This window comes from Symphalangus syndactylus, chromosome 7 (genome assembly GCF_028878055.3).
Source record: "Symphalangus syndactylus isolate Jambi chromosome 7, NHGRI_mSymSyn1-v2.1_pri, whole genome shotgun sequence".
Lineage (NCBI taxonomy): Eukaryota > Metazoa > Chordata > Mammalia > Primates > Hylobatidae > Symphalangus > Symphalangus syndactylus.
The window spans coordinates 36927328-36944080 of record NC_072429.2 but is presented as its reverse complement, the minus strand read 5'-3'; the positions used below and the strand labels follow the sequence as shown (position 1 = coordinate 36944080).

Sequence of the window (16753 nt, the reverse complement as noted above, 5' to 3'; positions counted from 1 at the left end):
TGACCATACCAAGTTCTTCTCTACCACAAAACTTTAGGGCCTTGAGTCTTGGATCTACATCTCTCAATTCAAAAGGTCCCTCCAGATTCCTGGAGTATACACCTGTTGGACTCCTTCAGGTAAAGCTAACCAGGGAAGGTTTTCCACAGAAACAGATGGCATTCTAGATAGGGATCATAGATCAAGACTTCTCTGCCATCATGAAGGAAACAGTACTCTGACCTTTCTAATTAATAACCTAATCACTGCCAAATATAGAAAACCCATCTAAGTGATGCCTACAAAATGTATATCCTGCTTTCGGGTATTGTGTAGTCAAGACCTGGAGACTACCTATGTGGGTATGAGTAATTGCTTGTAGGATGTCACTGGATTAAATCCAGTAAAGTTTCTTTCCACTAAATGTGGTTATGCAACCTTATAGTATGCTATGAAGGGACCACAAAAAAGTAAGTGTCCCACTGGACCCTGTTCAGGAGCTATGCAGACTTGAGTGGACAAACTTAACTGAACTCTGTTCAAGCACCACTAGGTGGCCTCTTTTCCAGTCCCCAAGGGCTTTTATTGGGTTTGCTTACTCTGTTCTGTCTCCCTGAGCGTTCAGAACTTGTTATTTGGCCAGGCTCACTCCTGCTCCCAAATAGCTTGCCCCTGAAAGTTCCGATAATAACTATAGACCAAAGCAATCAATAACCAAAATTACTACCAACCTCAAAATAGATGAAGATAAGTTAGTGTTTCCAATGGGGCTCCTGGGGGCTCACTCTTGCTGGTAGAGGGGTACCAGTTATAGGGAATTTAAAGCTGATTATACATTAGAGGGAAATCTTGGATTTTATAGTCAGTCAGGCCTCCTAGTGTTCAGACAGGTAGAAGCAACTCTCTAAAAAGTGGGTGAGAAGATTCATGGAAACACCTAATGGAACATGATGCAGCTTTAGACCTCCTCTTTGTCCTTGTTGGGGTTTGCGTATGAAGCTGAACAAAACTGAATGTTGCACTTATCTTTTCTCTGATTTTAATACTACAGGAAGCTTAATTTAAAGGTGGCTGATACTGCTGTTTCTCTAGACACTGCCACAATTTAAGGAAATTTCAGAAAATTTCTCTGGGGAAAAGAATACATAATGTGTTTATGGGAGCAGCTAACAGGTGGTTTGCAGGCATCTTGAATGGTGAATGGCAAACTTTTTATTCCAAGGTTTTCTAATCTTTATTTATTTATTTTAAGTGGATTTCCAGATTACTATGACTTGCATTGCCAGGCTAACTACAGAAATGGATACCTCTTTATAACAGGCCATTTAAAATGAAATGTGTTCCTAATTGTCATTATGCCCCAAACAAAGACTATAACCAATGACCAATTGAACTGTTGAATTTTTTTGTTTGTTTGTTTTTTTGAGACAGAGTCTCACTCTGTCACCAGGCTGGAGTGCAGTGGCGTGATCTTGGCTCACTGCAACCTCTGCCTCCCGGGTTCAAGCAATTCTCCTGCCTCAGCCTCCCAAGTAGCTGGGATTACAGGCGCCCGCCACCATGCCCAGCTAATTTTTGTATTTTTAGTAGAGATGGGGTTTCACCATCTTGGCCAGGCTGGTCTTGAACTCCTGACCTCGTGATCCACCCGCCTCGGCATCCCAAAGTGCTGGGATTACAGGCATGAGCCACTGCACCCGGCCCTGTTGAACTACTTTTATACTTGTGACACGGTTACCCCCAAATAACCTGACTGAGGTTGGGGGTAGCTTGCAGCTTTCTTTCATTTTTTTTTTTTTAAATGCGTCTCTATTCTTGGAATCCTTTTACACTAAGCCCGTACTGCTTTCACATAATTCTTAAAAGACAATAAATAGGGAAAGAAGAACAATGCTGTTGCTACCATGTACAGTCTGCATGAGATTGTCTAGTGTGATGCAAGCCCACCCTACCAGCCCCACCGGCCCCGCCATACCACCAGCAGGGAGAACATGGTCTGCCCCACGTTGAAGCCGTGCCGCCAGTTGTGGTAGGTGATCTTGCGGTAGCCCTTACTCAGGGAGTACATGAACCGCACCAGGGCCTGTGAACACATGCACATCAGTGAGGCAGGACACACCTGAAATGGTCTCATGAGGGTTGGAATAACAAAAATATGAAGAAGGCATGGCCCATGACCCTCTCTTTTGAGGTTTGCGATCCTCTAACCCCCATCATTGGACCAGGAGGTGAGAACTTGTACTAGATGCAATCATGCTGTGAAAGTGCTTTGCAAATACTAAATGCTAAATACTAAGAAGATGTTGTTGTTGTTGTTGTTAGGAAATGAGGTGAGCATGCATCATTCCTCTGACTGAGCTTCATCAGTAATTCCCGAACTGTGCCCTGGAGAGCAACTGTCCTTGGAGAAGCTAACAGGGGCTCTACAGGGAAAAAAAAAACAAAAAAACAAAAGGACTCTTTTATCCAGTGGTTCTCAAACTTGAGCGTGCATGAGACTCACTTGGAGGACTTGTTAAAACAGTTTCCGATTTATCAGAGCTGGCAGTGTGTGTGTGTGTGTGTGTGTGTATGTGTGTGTGAGAGAGAGAGAGAAAGAGGAGAGAGAGAGAAAGAAAAAGAAGAATGTGAATTTCTGGTAAGTTCTTAGGTGGTGTGGATGTGGTCTGGGGCAACACTTTGAGAATCACTGCTTTAATCAAAATCAAACAAGTTCAGGCAATTCTGCACACCATATCCCACTGCCTCCCATACATACCTTCTCTGTCATCCCCCATGACCCTAGACTCACAGCAGACCTTAGTAAGGAATCCTGCAGGGAATGAGCCCTGTTTAAATTGGTTTAGCTCACATTTTCTGCCCTCATTTAACTATAGGACCCATTTTTTGCAGCACATCTATTCCCAGCCTTCAGAGCTTAGTACCTCAGAACCCACTCCAAGAAACCAACGCACCCAAAACATCACACTTCACAGGACACAGAGGAACAGCGTGTCTCTTTTCTTATAAATGATTCATCAGTGCAACATGACTAATTCTTTAAATCCTAAATACTGAGAGTAAACTCTTTTTAAGGTAGTTTACAGATTGAGTCTTTTTTTTAAAGCAAGCGAGAAACAAAATTAAAAAGGGAAATCAAATATATTTGTTTTGACCTCACCTCTTGTGGAATGTGAAATTTATCCACCACTTTGAGCTCATAATACATCTGTATTCCACATTTTACCAGCTCCAGTTCTGTTAGGGGCAAGTCACTGAAGTGAAATTTATTAATTTCGTATTTATCTGCATCTGGCAGCTCTGCTTGCTGTATAAGGAATAGAGTCAAGTGATTAGGAAACACCAAGTGTTTCTGGGTGCCCACCTCCTGTCCAGCCCTGTTCCCATCCTGGGTCTGCTGGAAGGATCAGAACAGAGTGATGGGGAACATGCTTTGCAAAGAGAAACCCCTGCATGCTCAGGAGCACTTTGCACTTGTTATACATCGGGGCTTGTGCTGCCCCGGTTCAGCTCACCAGGATCTCAGCCAGCTCCTCTTCTTCACATTCCCATGGCTCTTTCCCATACACCTCTCTGGTTTTCTGCCAGGACCCAAAATGGCAGGGGAAAAAAAATAGGTTACAACATGCCTCCGCGTTTCCATTCCCATTTATCTCCTTCCTCCAAAGTCCTTGCAACAGAACCACCAGCTCAAAGAGGATTCCATTTAACGTCCATTGATGCACAAGGTCCTGGGCTTCAGAGCCATAGAGACCTGCATTCAAATTCAAGCTCTACCACTTACTAGCAGTGTTATTAATGCTTCTGATCTTCAGTTTCCTCATCTGTAAGTTGAGGATAATAAATATACTAAACGGGTGAATTAAAATTCAATTGTGCAAAGTCATTCTTAAGTAACATATGTAAAATTAAATAATCCATATAAAGCACTTAGCACCGTGCTTGGCGCATAGTAAGCACTAACATACATTAATGTTGTTGTCGATAGTTTCATTGTTATTATTACTGACTGGGAGTAAGGAGGCCTTGGTCATAATGCTGTTTCTTCCTCTCATTTACTGTGTAACTTGAGGCAAGTTCCTTCTCTCTCTGGGCGTATGTCCCCATGTGCCAGAGGAGGGGGAACTGGACCCAGCTACTTGCTCCTGATTTCTTGACCCAGAGCAAAATCTGTTAACTTGTAACTGGTTCACTGAAGCTGTGCCCCGATAGGTTGCACGTACTCGTTCTATGGCTGAAACTGTGGACTGAGTCAAGCAAACCATGAGGCAATTTATTCAAACTGGATGTTTTCTCTTCTGAATTTAGTTATTGGAATGAAATGATCAAATTTGTTGTGGTATCTTCCCACTTTAGGAATGCCCTCTAAAAACATTAGCCTGTCTTTATTTTTTCTTTTTTTCTGGTCTCACTCTGTCAGCCAGGCTGAAGCACAGTGGGGCAATCACGGCTCACTGCAGCCTTTGACCTCTGTAGGCTCAGGTGATCCTCCCACCTCAGCCTCCCGAGAAGCTGGGACTACAGGCACACACCACCATGCCTGACTAATTTTTGTGGGGTTTTTTTTTTGGTAGAGACAGGGTCTCGCCATGTTGCCCAGGCTGGTCTCAAACTCCCGGGCTCAAGCGATCTGACCACCTTGGCCTCCCAAAGTGCTGAGATTATAGGTGTAAGCCACTGCACCCAATTTAATAGGGTCTTTTAAGTGAGCTGACCCCACAGGAGGGAGGCTCTGAGAAACTGATAATTGTCCACTGGTCTTCCAGATAAAGCTTCCTCTCAGAGTAGAGGCTATGGCTGTTGACTCTGTCTCCAGTACCAAGTCATCCCTGAGCACAGTGAAAAATGGAGTTTCTAGAGCTGTCAAGCCAACATCTGACCCCAAGAATGAGGTGTTTCTGCAAGGAATAGCTGTCCCCAGGCCACACAGTGCAGTCATTATGTACCACTCTCAGGCACTCATCTGCTCATGCACTCATTCATTCATTCATTCATTCATTCATTAAATGTTGAGGGCTGCTGCATCCCTGTGCTAGGCAGGAAGGATACAACAGTACACAAACCCACGCCCAGGTTGAGCCCTCATGGAGTTGCAATTTTGCCTTAATCTGGCCACATCTCTGAGATGCAGTCTGTATTAGAGTAGAAACAAGTAAAGAACATTACACACCAAGATTTTCTGAATTTCTTCATTGTCACATTTCACATGATATTTTACTATGTCCTGGAAAATATCCTTCCTATTTTCAAGTTTATTCATTGACTCATAGGTGTCAGGATTTAAGACAGACCAGCCCAGAAATTGAGTCAAAGACTGAAAAAGAAAGAAAGGAGGAATCAGAGACAGAACACCTAAGTTTAATCTTGACTCTAAAACTCACAGCAAGAGTCTCTAGGCCTCTGTTTTCTCAGCTATAAAATGGGTTTGATAAGCTGTGTGCTGCCCACCTTGCAGAGTTCTTACAAGGCTAAGATAAAGGAATGGATGTGACCACACTGTACCTAAAGCACTAACATACATAAAGTACCATTCTTATGTGTAATAACTTCACAAAAAGAGAATGTGTTTTTGCATATGTAGGGATAGGGGATATCTAAGAACTCTGTACTTTTTGCTCAATTTTGCTAAGAACCTAAAACTATTCTAAAAAGTAAAGTTTGTTAATTATTTTTTATTTTTTTATTTTTTTGAGACAGGGTCTTGCTCTGTCACCCAGGATGGAGTGCAATGGCACAATCATGGCTCACTGCAGCTTTGACCTCTTGGGCTCAAGTGATCCTCTTGCTTCAGTCTCCTGAGTAACTAGAACCACAGGTATGCACTACCATGCCTAGCTAATCTTTGTTTAACTTTTTGTAGGATATTGCCCTGTTGGCCAGGCTGGCCTAGAGTTCCTGGGCTCAAGTGATTCATCTGCCTCAACCTCTCAAAGTGCTGGGATTACAGGTGTGAGCCACCATGCTCAGCTTGATCACATTTTTTAAAAAGGAAATGTGGATTTCTCTGACAGCACATCAGTGTAGTACAGAAGTGAGCATGAAGAAAGTGGTTAATGAGGCAGAGTCAGGATTATAGCAACCAGGTTGCTGCCCCATGTGATAGAGCAGTGACATCCAGCCTCCCCCAGCAAGCTGACTCTGAATCCCAACAGCAAAAGGCCTCCTAGCAAGCCATACCTCCATGAGCGTCTCATCCATTTCATCAAAGGGCTTCCCATCTTTACGATTGTAAAATGTGGCCACTCCAACAATTTCTTCCTTCTTGTTCACAATCGGCATTGAAAGCACATTTTTAATCATCCATCCAGACTCATCCAGAGGTTCTTTCTACAAGAGAAGGGCTAGATTGGGTTTCCTCTTGTTCCAGACCACAGAGGCAACAACGATAGATTTCACCCCACATCATGACCCTGATTGGCTGAGAGGAGGTGGCAAGAGGATGGAGTTCGTTGGATTTTGCATGAGTTTAATTACCGACAACTACCATGAGAAATAACCCATCTGGTTGGAATTCCTTAAGCCAAGTAGCCATTCTGTGTTCACCCCTCAGATGTCAGGGCCAGTGTGTGTGTCAGGCAGTGTGTTATGGGGATGTAATGATGTGCAGAACATCCCAGAGAGGTAGTGTTTCTCTTTCAGATATGGGAGGCAGTGGCAGGGGACTGGCTTAAAAGGGCAATACTATGATTCTTGTAACGTTGAATTAATAAGCTAGATATAACCTGCACATTTTGCCTCTTGACCTGACTTCCTATGTTACTTTTAGCACTTCATTTTCTCTCCTGGAGCCTCGATTTTCTCATCTATAGAATGGAGAGAATATATGCCTCACTGAATAAATGAAGTTCTTAATCAGTTATAAGATGCCTTTGGTGAGGCTAGGCATGGCGGCTCACACCTATAATCCCAGCACTTTGGGCAGTTGAGGCAGGCGGATCACTTGATGTCAGGAGTTTGAGACCAGCCTGGAGAACATGATAAAACCCTGTCTCTCCTAAAAATACAAAAATTAGCCAATTAGCCGGATGTGGTGGCATGCTCCTGTAATCCCAGCTACTCAGGAGGCTGAGATGGGAGAATCGCTTGAACCCAGGAGGCAGAGGTTGCAGTGAGCTGAGATCGTGCCACTGCACTCCAGCCTGGGCAACAGACAGAGACTCCGTCTCGAAAAAAAAAAAATATATATATATATATATATCCATTGGTTCATCAAACATTTAGAATGTGCAAGAAACTGAGCTAGAAACTGAGGAAGCCAAAACACAGATCTTGTCCTCAGGTTGCTCATAATCTGTAAGGTAAACCAGTAATTACACTGCAGTGTGGGAAGTTCTCTAAGAGAGTTACGTTATGGAACTATGGGAGCCAGAGGAGAAAAGGAAGTCAAGGAAGGCTTCCTGGAGTAGGTGAGTCTTCCAATCCTGAAGTTTCAAGATTCTTAACATGGTGAGATGATAATTGTTATTATTTAAATAACACTGGAAAGTAAAACAGCTGTCTCAGCACCTGGTGAGAGAGTGTCTCCAAAAGGATGCAGAATACTGCCTGAAGAGCACAGGGTTGTATTGAACTCAGACCTGGCTGCCCCCAGCACTCTACCTAATCTTCCTGAAATCCCTTCCCTCTGAAGGCCATGATAAAAAGAGTTTATTGAAAATGAAAGGGGACACCGTTAAAGATTTTTAAGCAAAGAAGTCACTGATTCAACCTATGTTTTTTGTTTTTTGTTGAGACAGAGTTTTGCTCTGTCACCCAGGCAGGAGTACAGTGGCACTATCTCGGCTCCCTGCAACCTCCGCTTCCTGGGTTCAAGCAATTCTCCTGTCTCAGCCTCCCGAGTAGCTGGGATTACAGGTGCCCACTGCCACGCTCTGCTAATTTTTGTATTTTTAGTAGAGACGGAGTTTTACCATTTTGACCAGGCTGGTCTTGAACCCCTGACCTCAGGTAATCTGCCCGCCTCAGTCTCTCAAAGTGTTGGGATTACAAGTGTGAACCATCGCACCTGGCCCAACCTATGTTTCTTAAAAACATTATTCAGGGGCCAGGCGCAGTGGCTCATGCCTGTAATCCCAGCACTTTGGGAGGCCAAGGCAGGCAGATCACCTGAGGTCAGGAGTTCAAGACCAGCCTGACCAACATGGTGAAACCCTGTCTCTACTAAAAATAAAAAATTAGCTGGGAATGGGGGTGCATGCCTGTAATCCCAGCCACTCAGGAGGCTGAAGCAGCAGAATCACTTGAACCCAGGAGGCGGAGGTTGTGGTGAGCCGAGATCGTGCCACTGCACTCCAGCCTGGGCAACAAGAATGAAACTCCATCTCAAAAAGCAAAAACAAAAACAAACAAACAAAAAACATTATTCAGGCTACTTTATGGAGTATGAGTTGGAGGAGGAAGACCAGAATCTAAAAACAAGATTAAATTTGCTTTACTAATGTAGTTAAACTGCAATCAAGTGGATGACTTGAGTAAAGACTACGTTCTGCTGTGGTTGTGGTCAGGTTAGCAACTCTCAGCAAGTCTTCAGGCTCGTCGCATTGAGGTGGTCAAAATCACAACACATGAAGTGCAATTTTAACTTTGGAACTATTTTCTGTCTAAACTTTTTCATAATGTTCTTGAAGGAGAAAAAAATAATTCTGACTTTTGAGTCATTTTTATTTCCTTCTGAATTATTTCCTGATTGATAATGATTTGTTTTTCTTTTATTTGTTTAGCCTAGCATGCTAAACCAAATCAATAGTGACAGGGCCCCCAAGAGCTGAGGATATCAAGAAAGATAAGACCCAACCTTGACCAAAGGAAGTCACATTTTACTGAGAAGAATTAGTCTGACACGGAGACAAGGATAATAAAAGATGACATAAGGAAAATACGTAAGAGACACAAGTTCCTTGGTGTGCCTTTCCAGGCCTGGAGGGATCTGGTCTCTGTCCACCTCTCTAGAATCTTCTCCTGCCAGTCTCTCCCTCAATTTCTCACTCAGATTTCTTGGCTTATTCTAGTTCCTTCCAATAAGCCATCTCTTTCCTGCAATCTTCTCCCCTCTCTCTACTGTCCAAACAAAAGTTTTGAGGACATATTTCTTGATTCTTCCCAGATTAAGTCAGAATCTCCAGAGATGCCCCTCCTCTCCCCTCTGCCCTTTTCCTAATCACCACTTGGTATCTCTTTCCCCATGCAATCATGAGCTTCATGGAGACAAAGACTATGCGTGTCTGGCCCACCACTGTAGCAAGTGTTAACATTTTGCCAATGCCTTCACAGAAGATCTCTTCCATGAAACATTTGTTAAAAAAAAAAAAAGACAAAATCAAATGGAAGGTCAGGCGCAGTAGCTCATGCCTGTAATCCCAGCACTTTGGGAGGCCGAGGTGGGTGGATCACCTGCGGTCAGGAGTTCGAGACCAATCTGGTCAACATGGCGAGACCCCACCTCTACTAAAAATACAAAAATTTAGCCGGGCGTGGTAGCGGGCGCCTGTGGTCCCAGCTACTTGGGAGGCTGAGGCAGGAGGATGGCATGAACCTGGGAGGCGGAGCTTGCAGTGAGCCGAGATCACGCCACTGCACTCCAGCCTGGGCGACAGAGTGAGACTCCGTCTCAAAAAAAAAAAAAAAAAAAAACCAAGGAGAGAGAAATTATATTCAGCCAGAGGAATCATAATAAAACTTATTAGAAGTAGTAGCATTTGAAGTTGTCATTGAAGGGCAGAGAGGATTTCAATAGGAGATGGTAGAACAGGATTTGAACAGGAGATGATAGGGAACAGCATAAGCAAAGGTGCTGAGGCCAGTCAGGCATAGTGGTGCACACCTGTAGTCTAGCTAATTGTCAGGCTGAGGCAGGAGTTTTGCTTGAATCCACGAGGTTGAGGCTGCAATGAGCTATGATTGCACCACTACATTACAGCCTGGGTAACAGAGTCAGACTCTCTCTAAAAAAAAAAAAAGAAAAGAAAAAAGAAAACGACAACAACAACAACAAAACACCTGGCAAAGTGGCATTTTGATTATATTTATTGAAATACAACTTTAATGTCTGAATCTGATCATGAAACTTTGGAGCTTTTGTATATTATATATTGTATATCTTGTGGGGGGAAAAATAGATCCTGAGGCCAGAAAGCAAAGGATGTGAATGTTAAAACTGAATAGGACCTTGGAAATTACCCAGTTAACTCTGTCCCCGTTTCCACTGGCACAGGACTTTTATCATGTCATATTTTCACTTTGTTGAGGCTGCTTCCCAGCAGAGTAGGCGGATTCTAATGTATTCTAACACTCTTTGGGGAGGAAAAAAATCATATGACTAAGACTGCAAATAAAAAAATGACTTACCTGAAATGCAAAAAAGTCCTCTGCAGGCGCATTCATGATGTTGCAAATCTGAGAGCAGTGAAGGGGAATAAGGAAGGTGTGATTAGGCCTGAGAGGGTGCCCAGATAAGCACTGTATACCATTTTCACAAACACCATGTTCTTGCCCAAGGCATTCACATTCTTTTCATCAGGTAGACATAGTCGAGACAGTTGGGAATTATTAACTGAGGCTACTAGACAGAAAAGTCACCTTATAAACATTACTTTTTATGATTTGCTCCACTCTTGAATCATTTGACCTTGACCTTTCTTTAGTCATCCGTTGAGAAATGGTGCCTTCTAGTTCTCAAAAAGGCACCACCTGGGCTTGTAGCGACCCTGCCTGACAACACAGGAGTGGGCTGTCTGTGGTCTTAGAGAGCGGGCTGTACCTGCTCCTGTCCAAGGACTGCCTGCTCACTGCACCAGCCTTCTGACCTCTCCTTTGACCAACTCTATCAGTTACTATCATTGTCTCCTGATCTCAGAGTTCTTGGAGCCCTCTTTCCTCTCTATTAGCATGCTGGTGTCTCTCTCATGCTTGAAAATGATATCCTTCCTGCATCCATCATGGTCCCCATAGCAACCACCCAGGCATTCTCCTCTTTTCTTTTGCATTCTTTACCTTCTCGTTACCCATCCACTACTCAGAAAACCACATGCTGGTTCTGCTTCCACCTCACCACCAAATCCATTTTCATTGGGGCCACAAATAACCTCTTCAGTGCCAAACCCAATGAGGGTTTTCAATTCTCTCGCCAGTTCATTCTGCTGCATGTCATCACTTCCTTCCCTGTTGAAACTTGCCACTTCCTTGGTTTCCATGACACTGCCCTCTCTTGGGTCTCCAAACACCTCTGAACCTTCCTTCTGTTTCTCTATCACACATTCCTCTTTCTCCACCCACTCTGTAAATGCCGACTCCCTCCATTATTGCACCCTAGGTCCACTGCCTGTCTCCCTCTCCCTAAGTGGCTTCCTCCACACTCATAATTTCAAACACCATCTGATCCTGATATCTTCCAAATCTCTGCTTCTAACACTCCTCTCTCTCCACGGCATCAGAATTGTCTCTTCATCTACCTGCTGGACAGCTGCTCCTAAAAAATGTCACAGTTTTACCTTGTCTGAAACTGACCTCGTCATCTTACATCCAAGCATGATGACAGCACTATCTATCCAGTCTAGAAGCCTAAAATTAGCTTTGACTCCTCTCTTCCCCATTCTCTGCCTACAACCAATCACAAAGCCCAGCCAGCTTCACCCTCTCAATATTGGACCTGACCCATTATCCCCTTCTTGTGTTCTTGCCTCTGTCAAAGTTGTTGTGAGTATTAAATTTAGGTACTGCCTGACTCATGGTAAACACCCAGTGGCTGTTGGCAAGAATGATAGTATTCTTTACCCCACCTGCCTTTGCTGAGATTCTCATCACCTCTTACTTGAATGATGCTCTGGTTACTTTGCCTGCAGTCCTTGTCCTTCAGATCCACTTCCCAGGAAGCTGCTAGAGTTATCTTTCTTTTCTTTCTTTCTTTTTATTTTTTTCTTTTAGAGACAGGGTCTCCCTCTGTTGCCCAGGCTGGAATGCAGTGGTGTGATCATACCTCACTGCAGCCTGGGCCTCCTGGGCTCAAGGAATACTCCTGTCTCAGCCTCGTGAGTAGCTGGGACTGTGAGCGTGCACCACCATGCCTGGCTAATTTTTAAATTTTTTGTAGAGACAGAGTCTTGGTATGTTGCCCAAGCTGTTCTCAAACTCCTGGGCTCAAGTGATCCTCCTGCCTCGGCCTCCCAAAGTGTTGGGATTACAGGTGTGAGTCACCATGCCCTGCCAGAGTTATCTTCCTAAAATGAAAACTGACTATGTGAATCTCCTGCTTGTCTACCTGTCACCTGTAGATTAAAATCCCACCTTTTAAGGATGAGCATGGTGGTTCATGCCTATAATCCCAGCACTTTGGGAGGCTGAGGCAGGTGGATCACTTGAAACCAGGTGCTCAAAACCAGCCTGGCTAACATGGCAAAACGCTTTCTCTACTAAAAATACAAAAATTAGCTGGGCGTGGTGGTGCATGCCTGTAATCACAGCTATTCAGGTAGTTGAGGCATGAGAATCGCTTGAGCCCAGGAGGCAGAGGTTGCAGTGAGCCAAATTCTCACCACTGCATTCCAGCCTGGGCAACAGAGCGAGACACTGTCAAAAAAAAAAAAAAAAAAAAAAAAAATCCCATCTTTCAGACAAGGTGTCCAAGGCCTGTTGTAATTTAGTCCCTTCCTCCCTCTTGAGCCTCATCTTTTGCTGTCTTCCTGTCTCAAATCTAAAACTCCAGCCACACTTAACCATACACAGCACACTGCTCCAGGCCTCCATGCCCATGTTGTTTGCCCATGTTCTTCCTTCCACCTGGAACCTCCTTTTATGACCCCACCTGCCTAAGACCTATTGATTTCATTTTATTTATTATTATTATTTTTTGAGACGGAGTCTCACTCTGTTGCCCAGGCTGGAGTGCAATGGCATGATCTCGGCTCACTGCAACCTCCACCTCCCGGGTTCAAGCAATTCTCCTGCCTCAGCCTCCCAAGTAGCTGGGATTACAGGCGACTGCCACCCTGCCCAGCAAATTTTTATATTTTTAGTAGAGATGGAGTTTTGCCATGTTGGCCAGGCTGGTCTTGAGCTCCTGACCTCAGGTGATCCACCCCCCTCGGCCCCTCAAAGTTCTGGGATTATAGGCGTGAGCCACTGTGCCTGGCCAAGACTATGCACCTTTCTACCTAAGGATTATTTATCTATGTATTTGATATTTCCTCAAATGTCAATTATCTGTTCATTCATTTAGACCAATTGCCAACTGAATTGAGAGAAACAAGAGAATTAGGCTTTCAGAGATCCACACTTGCCATCATCTTTTCCACTCTCTTCTTGATCTGAAATCCTTCCACTCTTTCTTCCACGTGATCCAAAACTCTCCCCCTTCAAAGTTATATTACTTACCAGGCCATTCTGGGCAACATAAGCTGGGAGACCGCTTACTAAAGCCCAATGGTCAGGAGGTGGATTCCTGTGAAGGCCAAAGACAAATGGTGACTCTCAGTGCAGGGATTGCTGGACTAAAGACTAAAATCTGGGCCTTTGCCCTCCCCCTGCTCTCAGGTGGCTCTCAGCACCTGCTTACATTCACTACACCTGACCAAACCCAAAATGTTGGCCAACCATCTTAATGTCCAAATCTAGACATGGAGAAAGGGTGGCGAATATAACATTTTACTGTCTGCCCACCAAGTTTCACCATCTGAGAAAAGAGACAGGATTCATTCTACAGATTGTTATTTGCTGCTGAGCAGAAGCAAATACCATCACTTCCCTCATAAAGTTAGAAGCTACTAATACTATGTAGAGAATGAAAAAATTCATCTATGGAGAATTCCTACCATGTACTAAGCACTAAGCTAAGTGCTTTATATCCTTATCCCTCACAATACTATAATTTTTTGTATTATTACTTTTTGCTTGTTTGTTGTGAGAAAAAAACACACACATAAACATGCATTAAAAACTCTACCAATGATTAGAAAATGAACATTTATAAAACCACATGGACATCAAGAACAGCACTGTCACCTCCTTGGAAGCCCTTGACTTTCCCCCGCAATCATAACCTTCTCCCTAACCCCAAAGGTAACCATTATTCTGAAATTACGCTAAATTGCATTCTTGCTTTTTTGTAGAGTTTTACCTCCTAAGCATGTTTTCTTGTACCTGTTAGTTTAATTTTGCCTATTTTTCAACTCATTTAGATGGAACCATACAATGTATATTATCTTATCTGGCTTATTTGTCACGTTGCTGTAATTCATTCATTTCACTGACTTACAGTGTTCCCCATACTACTGTAGCACAATTTATCCATTCAACTGTTGGTGGACATCCCCCATCCCTTCACTTAGGGGCTAATATAAACAGTGCTGCTGTCAACATTGGTGCATATGTGCTCTCAGTTCTACATGGTATATTCCTAGGAGAAGAAGTACTAGGTCATAAGATGTTTGTATCTTCAACTTTACTAGATGAGGCCAAACTGTTTTCTAAAATGATTGTAGCAATTAACACTCCTATCAGTGGTCCATTAGAGTTTGCTTTGTTCTCCATCTCTGTCAATACTTAGTATTTTCAGACTTTTAAATGACAGTCCTTGTGGTGAGGTCTAGTGGTATCTCATCATGGTTTTCTTTCATATTTCCCTACAAAATTCATAAAATGGAGTGACTTCCATAAATGTATTTGTCACTTGCATTTTTTTTGTAAAGTTCCTCTGTTCATGTCTTTTACTCATTTTTAAAAATTACTTTTAAATTTACTTTTACTCATTTTTCTGTAGTGTTTCCTTCTTATTGATTGATGGGAGTTCTTTATATGTTCTCTCTATTTTTTTGTTGTTGTTTGTTTTTGAGACAGGGGCTCACTCTGTCACTCAGGCTGGAATGCAGTAGCATGATCCTAGCTCACTATAAACTTGAACTCCAGGGTTCAAGTAATCCTTCCACCTCAGCTGCTCACTTAGCTGGGACTTCAGGCACATACCACCATGCCCAGCTGATTATAAAAATTTTTCATAGATGGAACTGTCTGCAAAAATTATAACAGAACTCTAACCTCACTAGATTTCATCTTGCTTCTAACTTTACAAGCTAACTGCCCTTACTCATTCCTGGGCATAGACCAAGCCAACTATAGGAAGAATTTAGTTTACAATTTAACCTTGAAGCAAGGATGATAATAGTCCCTTCCCAAAACTGACCCCCTCTGGGGACTAAAACTGCCTTTGTAAGACTAATGAAAGGCCACAAGGTTAAGGTTATGGGAAGGGCCTGAATTCTGCTAAGATGTAAGTGTATTTAAACAATAACCAGCCGTTGTTCCCTAGCTTGCTTTTCTATAATTCTTTACCGCTCAGGAGTCATGTAGCTGGGGATCACAGGATTTATTACTTCCCCAATCTCTCCTACAGATAACTTCACTATTATACAACCTAAGATTGGTCTTTGAGATATTTTTTAGACTTTCGCATTCTAGCCACTGACTGACTCTACCTGGACTCATAACTCAGCGGTGCAAAGTTTCCTTTGTTCTACATTTCTGTCAATACTTAGTATTTTCAGGCTTTTAAATGATAGTCCTTGTGGTGAGGTCTAATGGTATCTCATCGTACTTTTCTTTCATATTTCTCTATAAAATTAATAAAATGGAGCAGCTTCCATAAATGTATTTGTGATTTGCATTTTTTGTAAAGTTCCTCTGTTCATGTCTTTTACTCATTTTTTAAAATTACTTTTAAATTTATTTTTACTTATTTTTCAATACTCATTTTCCTTTTTATTGATTTGTAGGACTTCTTTATATATTTTTTTTTTTTGGGACAGGGCTCAACTCAACTCTGTCACTCAGGCTGGAATGATGCAGTAGCCAGATTCAACTGGTCTTGTGACCTCACCTAGGAACTGACTCACTGCAAGAAGACAGTTTTAATCCCCTATGATTTTATCCTCAGCCCAACCAATCAGTATTTCCCATTCCCTAGCCCCCTGCCCACCAAACTATCCTTGAAAAACCCTGGCCTCCAAATTCTCAGGGAGGTAGATTTGAGAAATATCTCTGGGTTCTTTTGCTCAGCTGCCTTAAAATAATTAAACTGTTTCTCTGCTGCAACTCTTGCTGTTCTCAGTGCGTTGTCTTTTCTGGGCAGCAGGCAAGAAGAACCTGTCAGGCTGTACCATAGAGATGGGGAGTCTTAGTATGTTGCCCAGGCTGGTCTCAAACTCCTGGCCTAAAGTGATCCTCCTACCTAGGTCTCCCAAAGCACTGGAATTACGGGCATGAGCCACTGTGCCTGGCCCTATATGTATTTTTGATGTGAGCCTTTGTCAGTTACTTGTGTTATAAATATATCTTTTTGCATCATGACTTGCCTTTTTACTCTTTATAGTAATCAGCCTCCTAGATGACCCTCAGTGATTCTTACTTCCTTGTAAAGTCCCCTCCAACAATGAATCAAAGCTGGTCTCAGTGACCAAAAGAATATGGTGGAGATGAATGTGTTATTTTGAAACTAGATTATGAAAGGCATTGTAGCTTTCACCTGCTTGCTCTGGGGAAGTCAGCCACCATGCCATGAAGTAACTCAAGCAGTCCTTTGTAGAGGCCTATGTGAAAAGGAACTGAGGCCTCCTGCCAACAGGCAGCATCAACTTGCCAGCCATGTGAGTCAATTTAGTAAGCAGATCCTCCAATTCCAGCAAAGCCTTCAGATGACTGCAACCCACACTCATATTTGACCTCAACCTCATGAGCTACCCCAAGCTAAAACTGCCCAGTCGGCCGGGTGCGGTGGCTCATGCCTGTAATC

General features: G+C 43.1%; 1 protein-coding gene across 2 annotated transcripts in view; it reads right to left on the bottom strand.

Annotated features, from left to right (window-relative positions):
• PDE6A (phosphodiesterase 6A) overlaps positions 1-16753 on the bottom strand; it is an 89143-nt gene that overhangs the window by 32503 nt on the left and 39887 nt on the right. For both annotated transcript variants that reach the window (XM_055285665.2, XM_055285666.2), the window contains 7 exons: positions 13345-13411; positions 10324-10371; positions 6157-6306; positions 5150-5293; positions 3495-3560; positions 3140-3286; positions 1955-2062 (listed from right to left, as the gene is read on the bottom strand). In XM_055285665.2, the coding sequence (XP_055141640.1) occupies positions 1955-2062; positions 3140-3286; positions 3495-3560; positions 5150-5293; positions 6157-6306; positions 10324-10371; positions 13345-13411 (730 nt within the window). The remainder of the gene's footprint in view (positions 1-1954; positions 2063-3139; positions 3287-3494; positions 3561-5149; positions 5294-6156; positions 6307-10323; positions 10372-13344; positions 13412-16753) is intronic.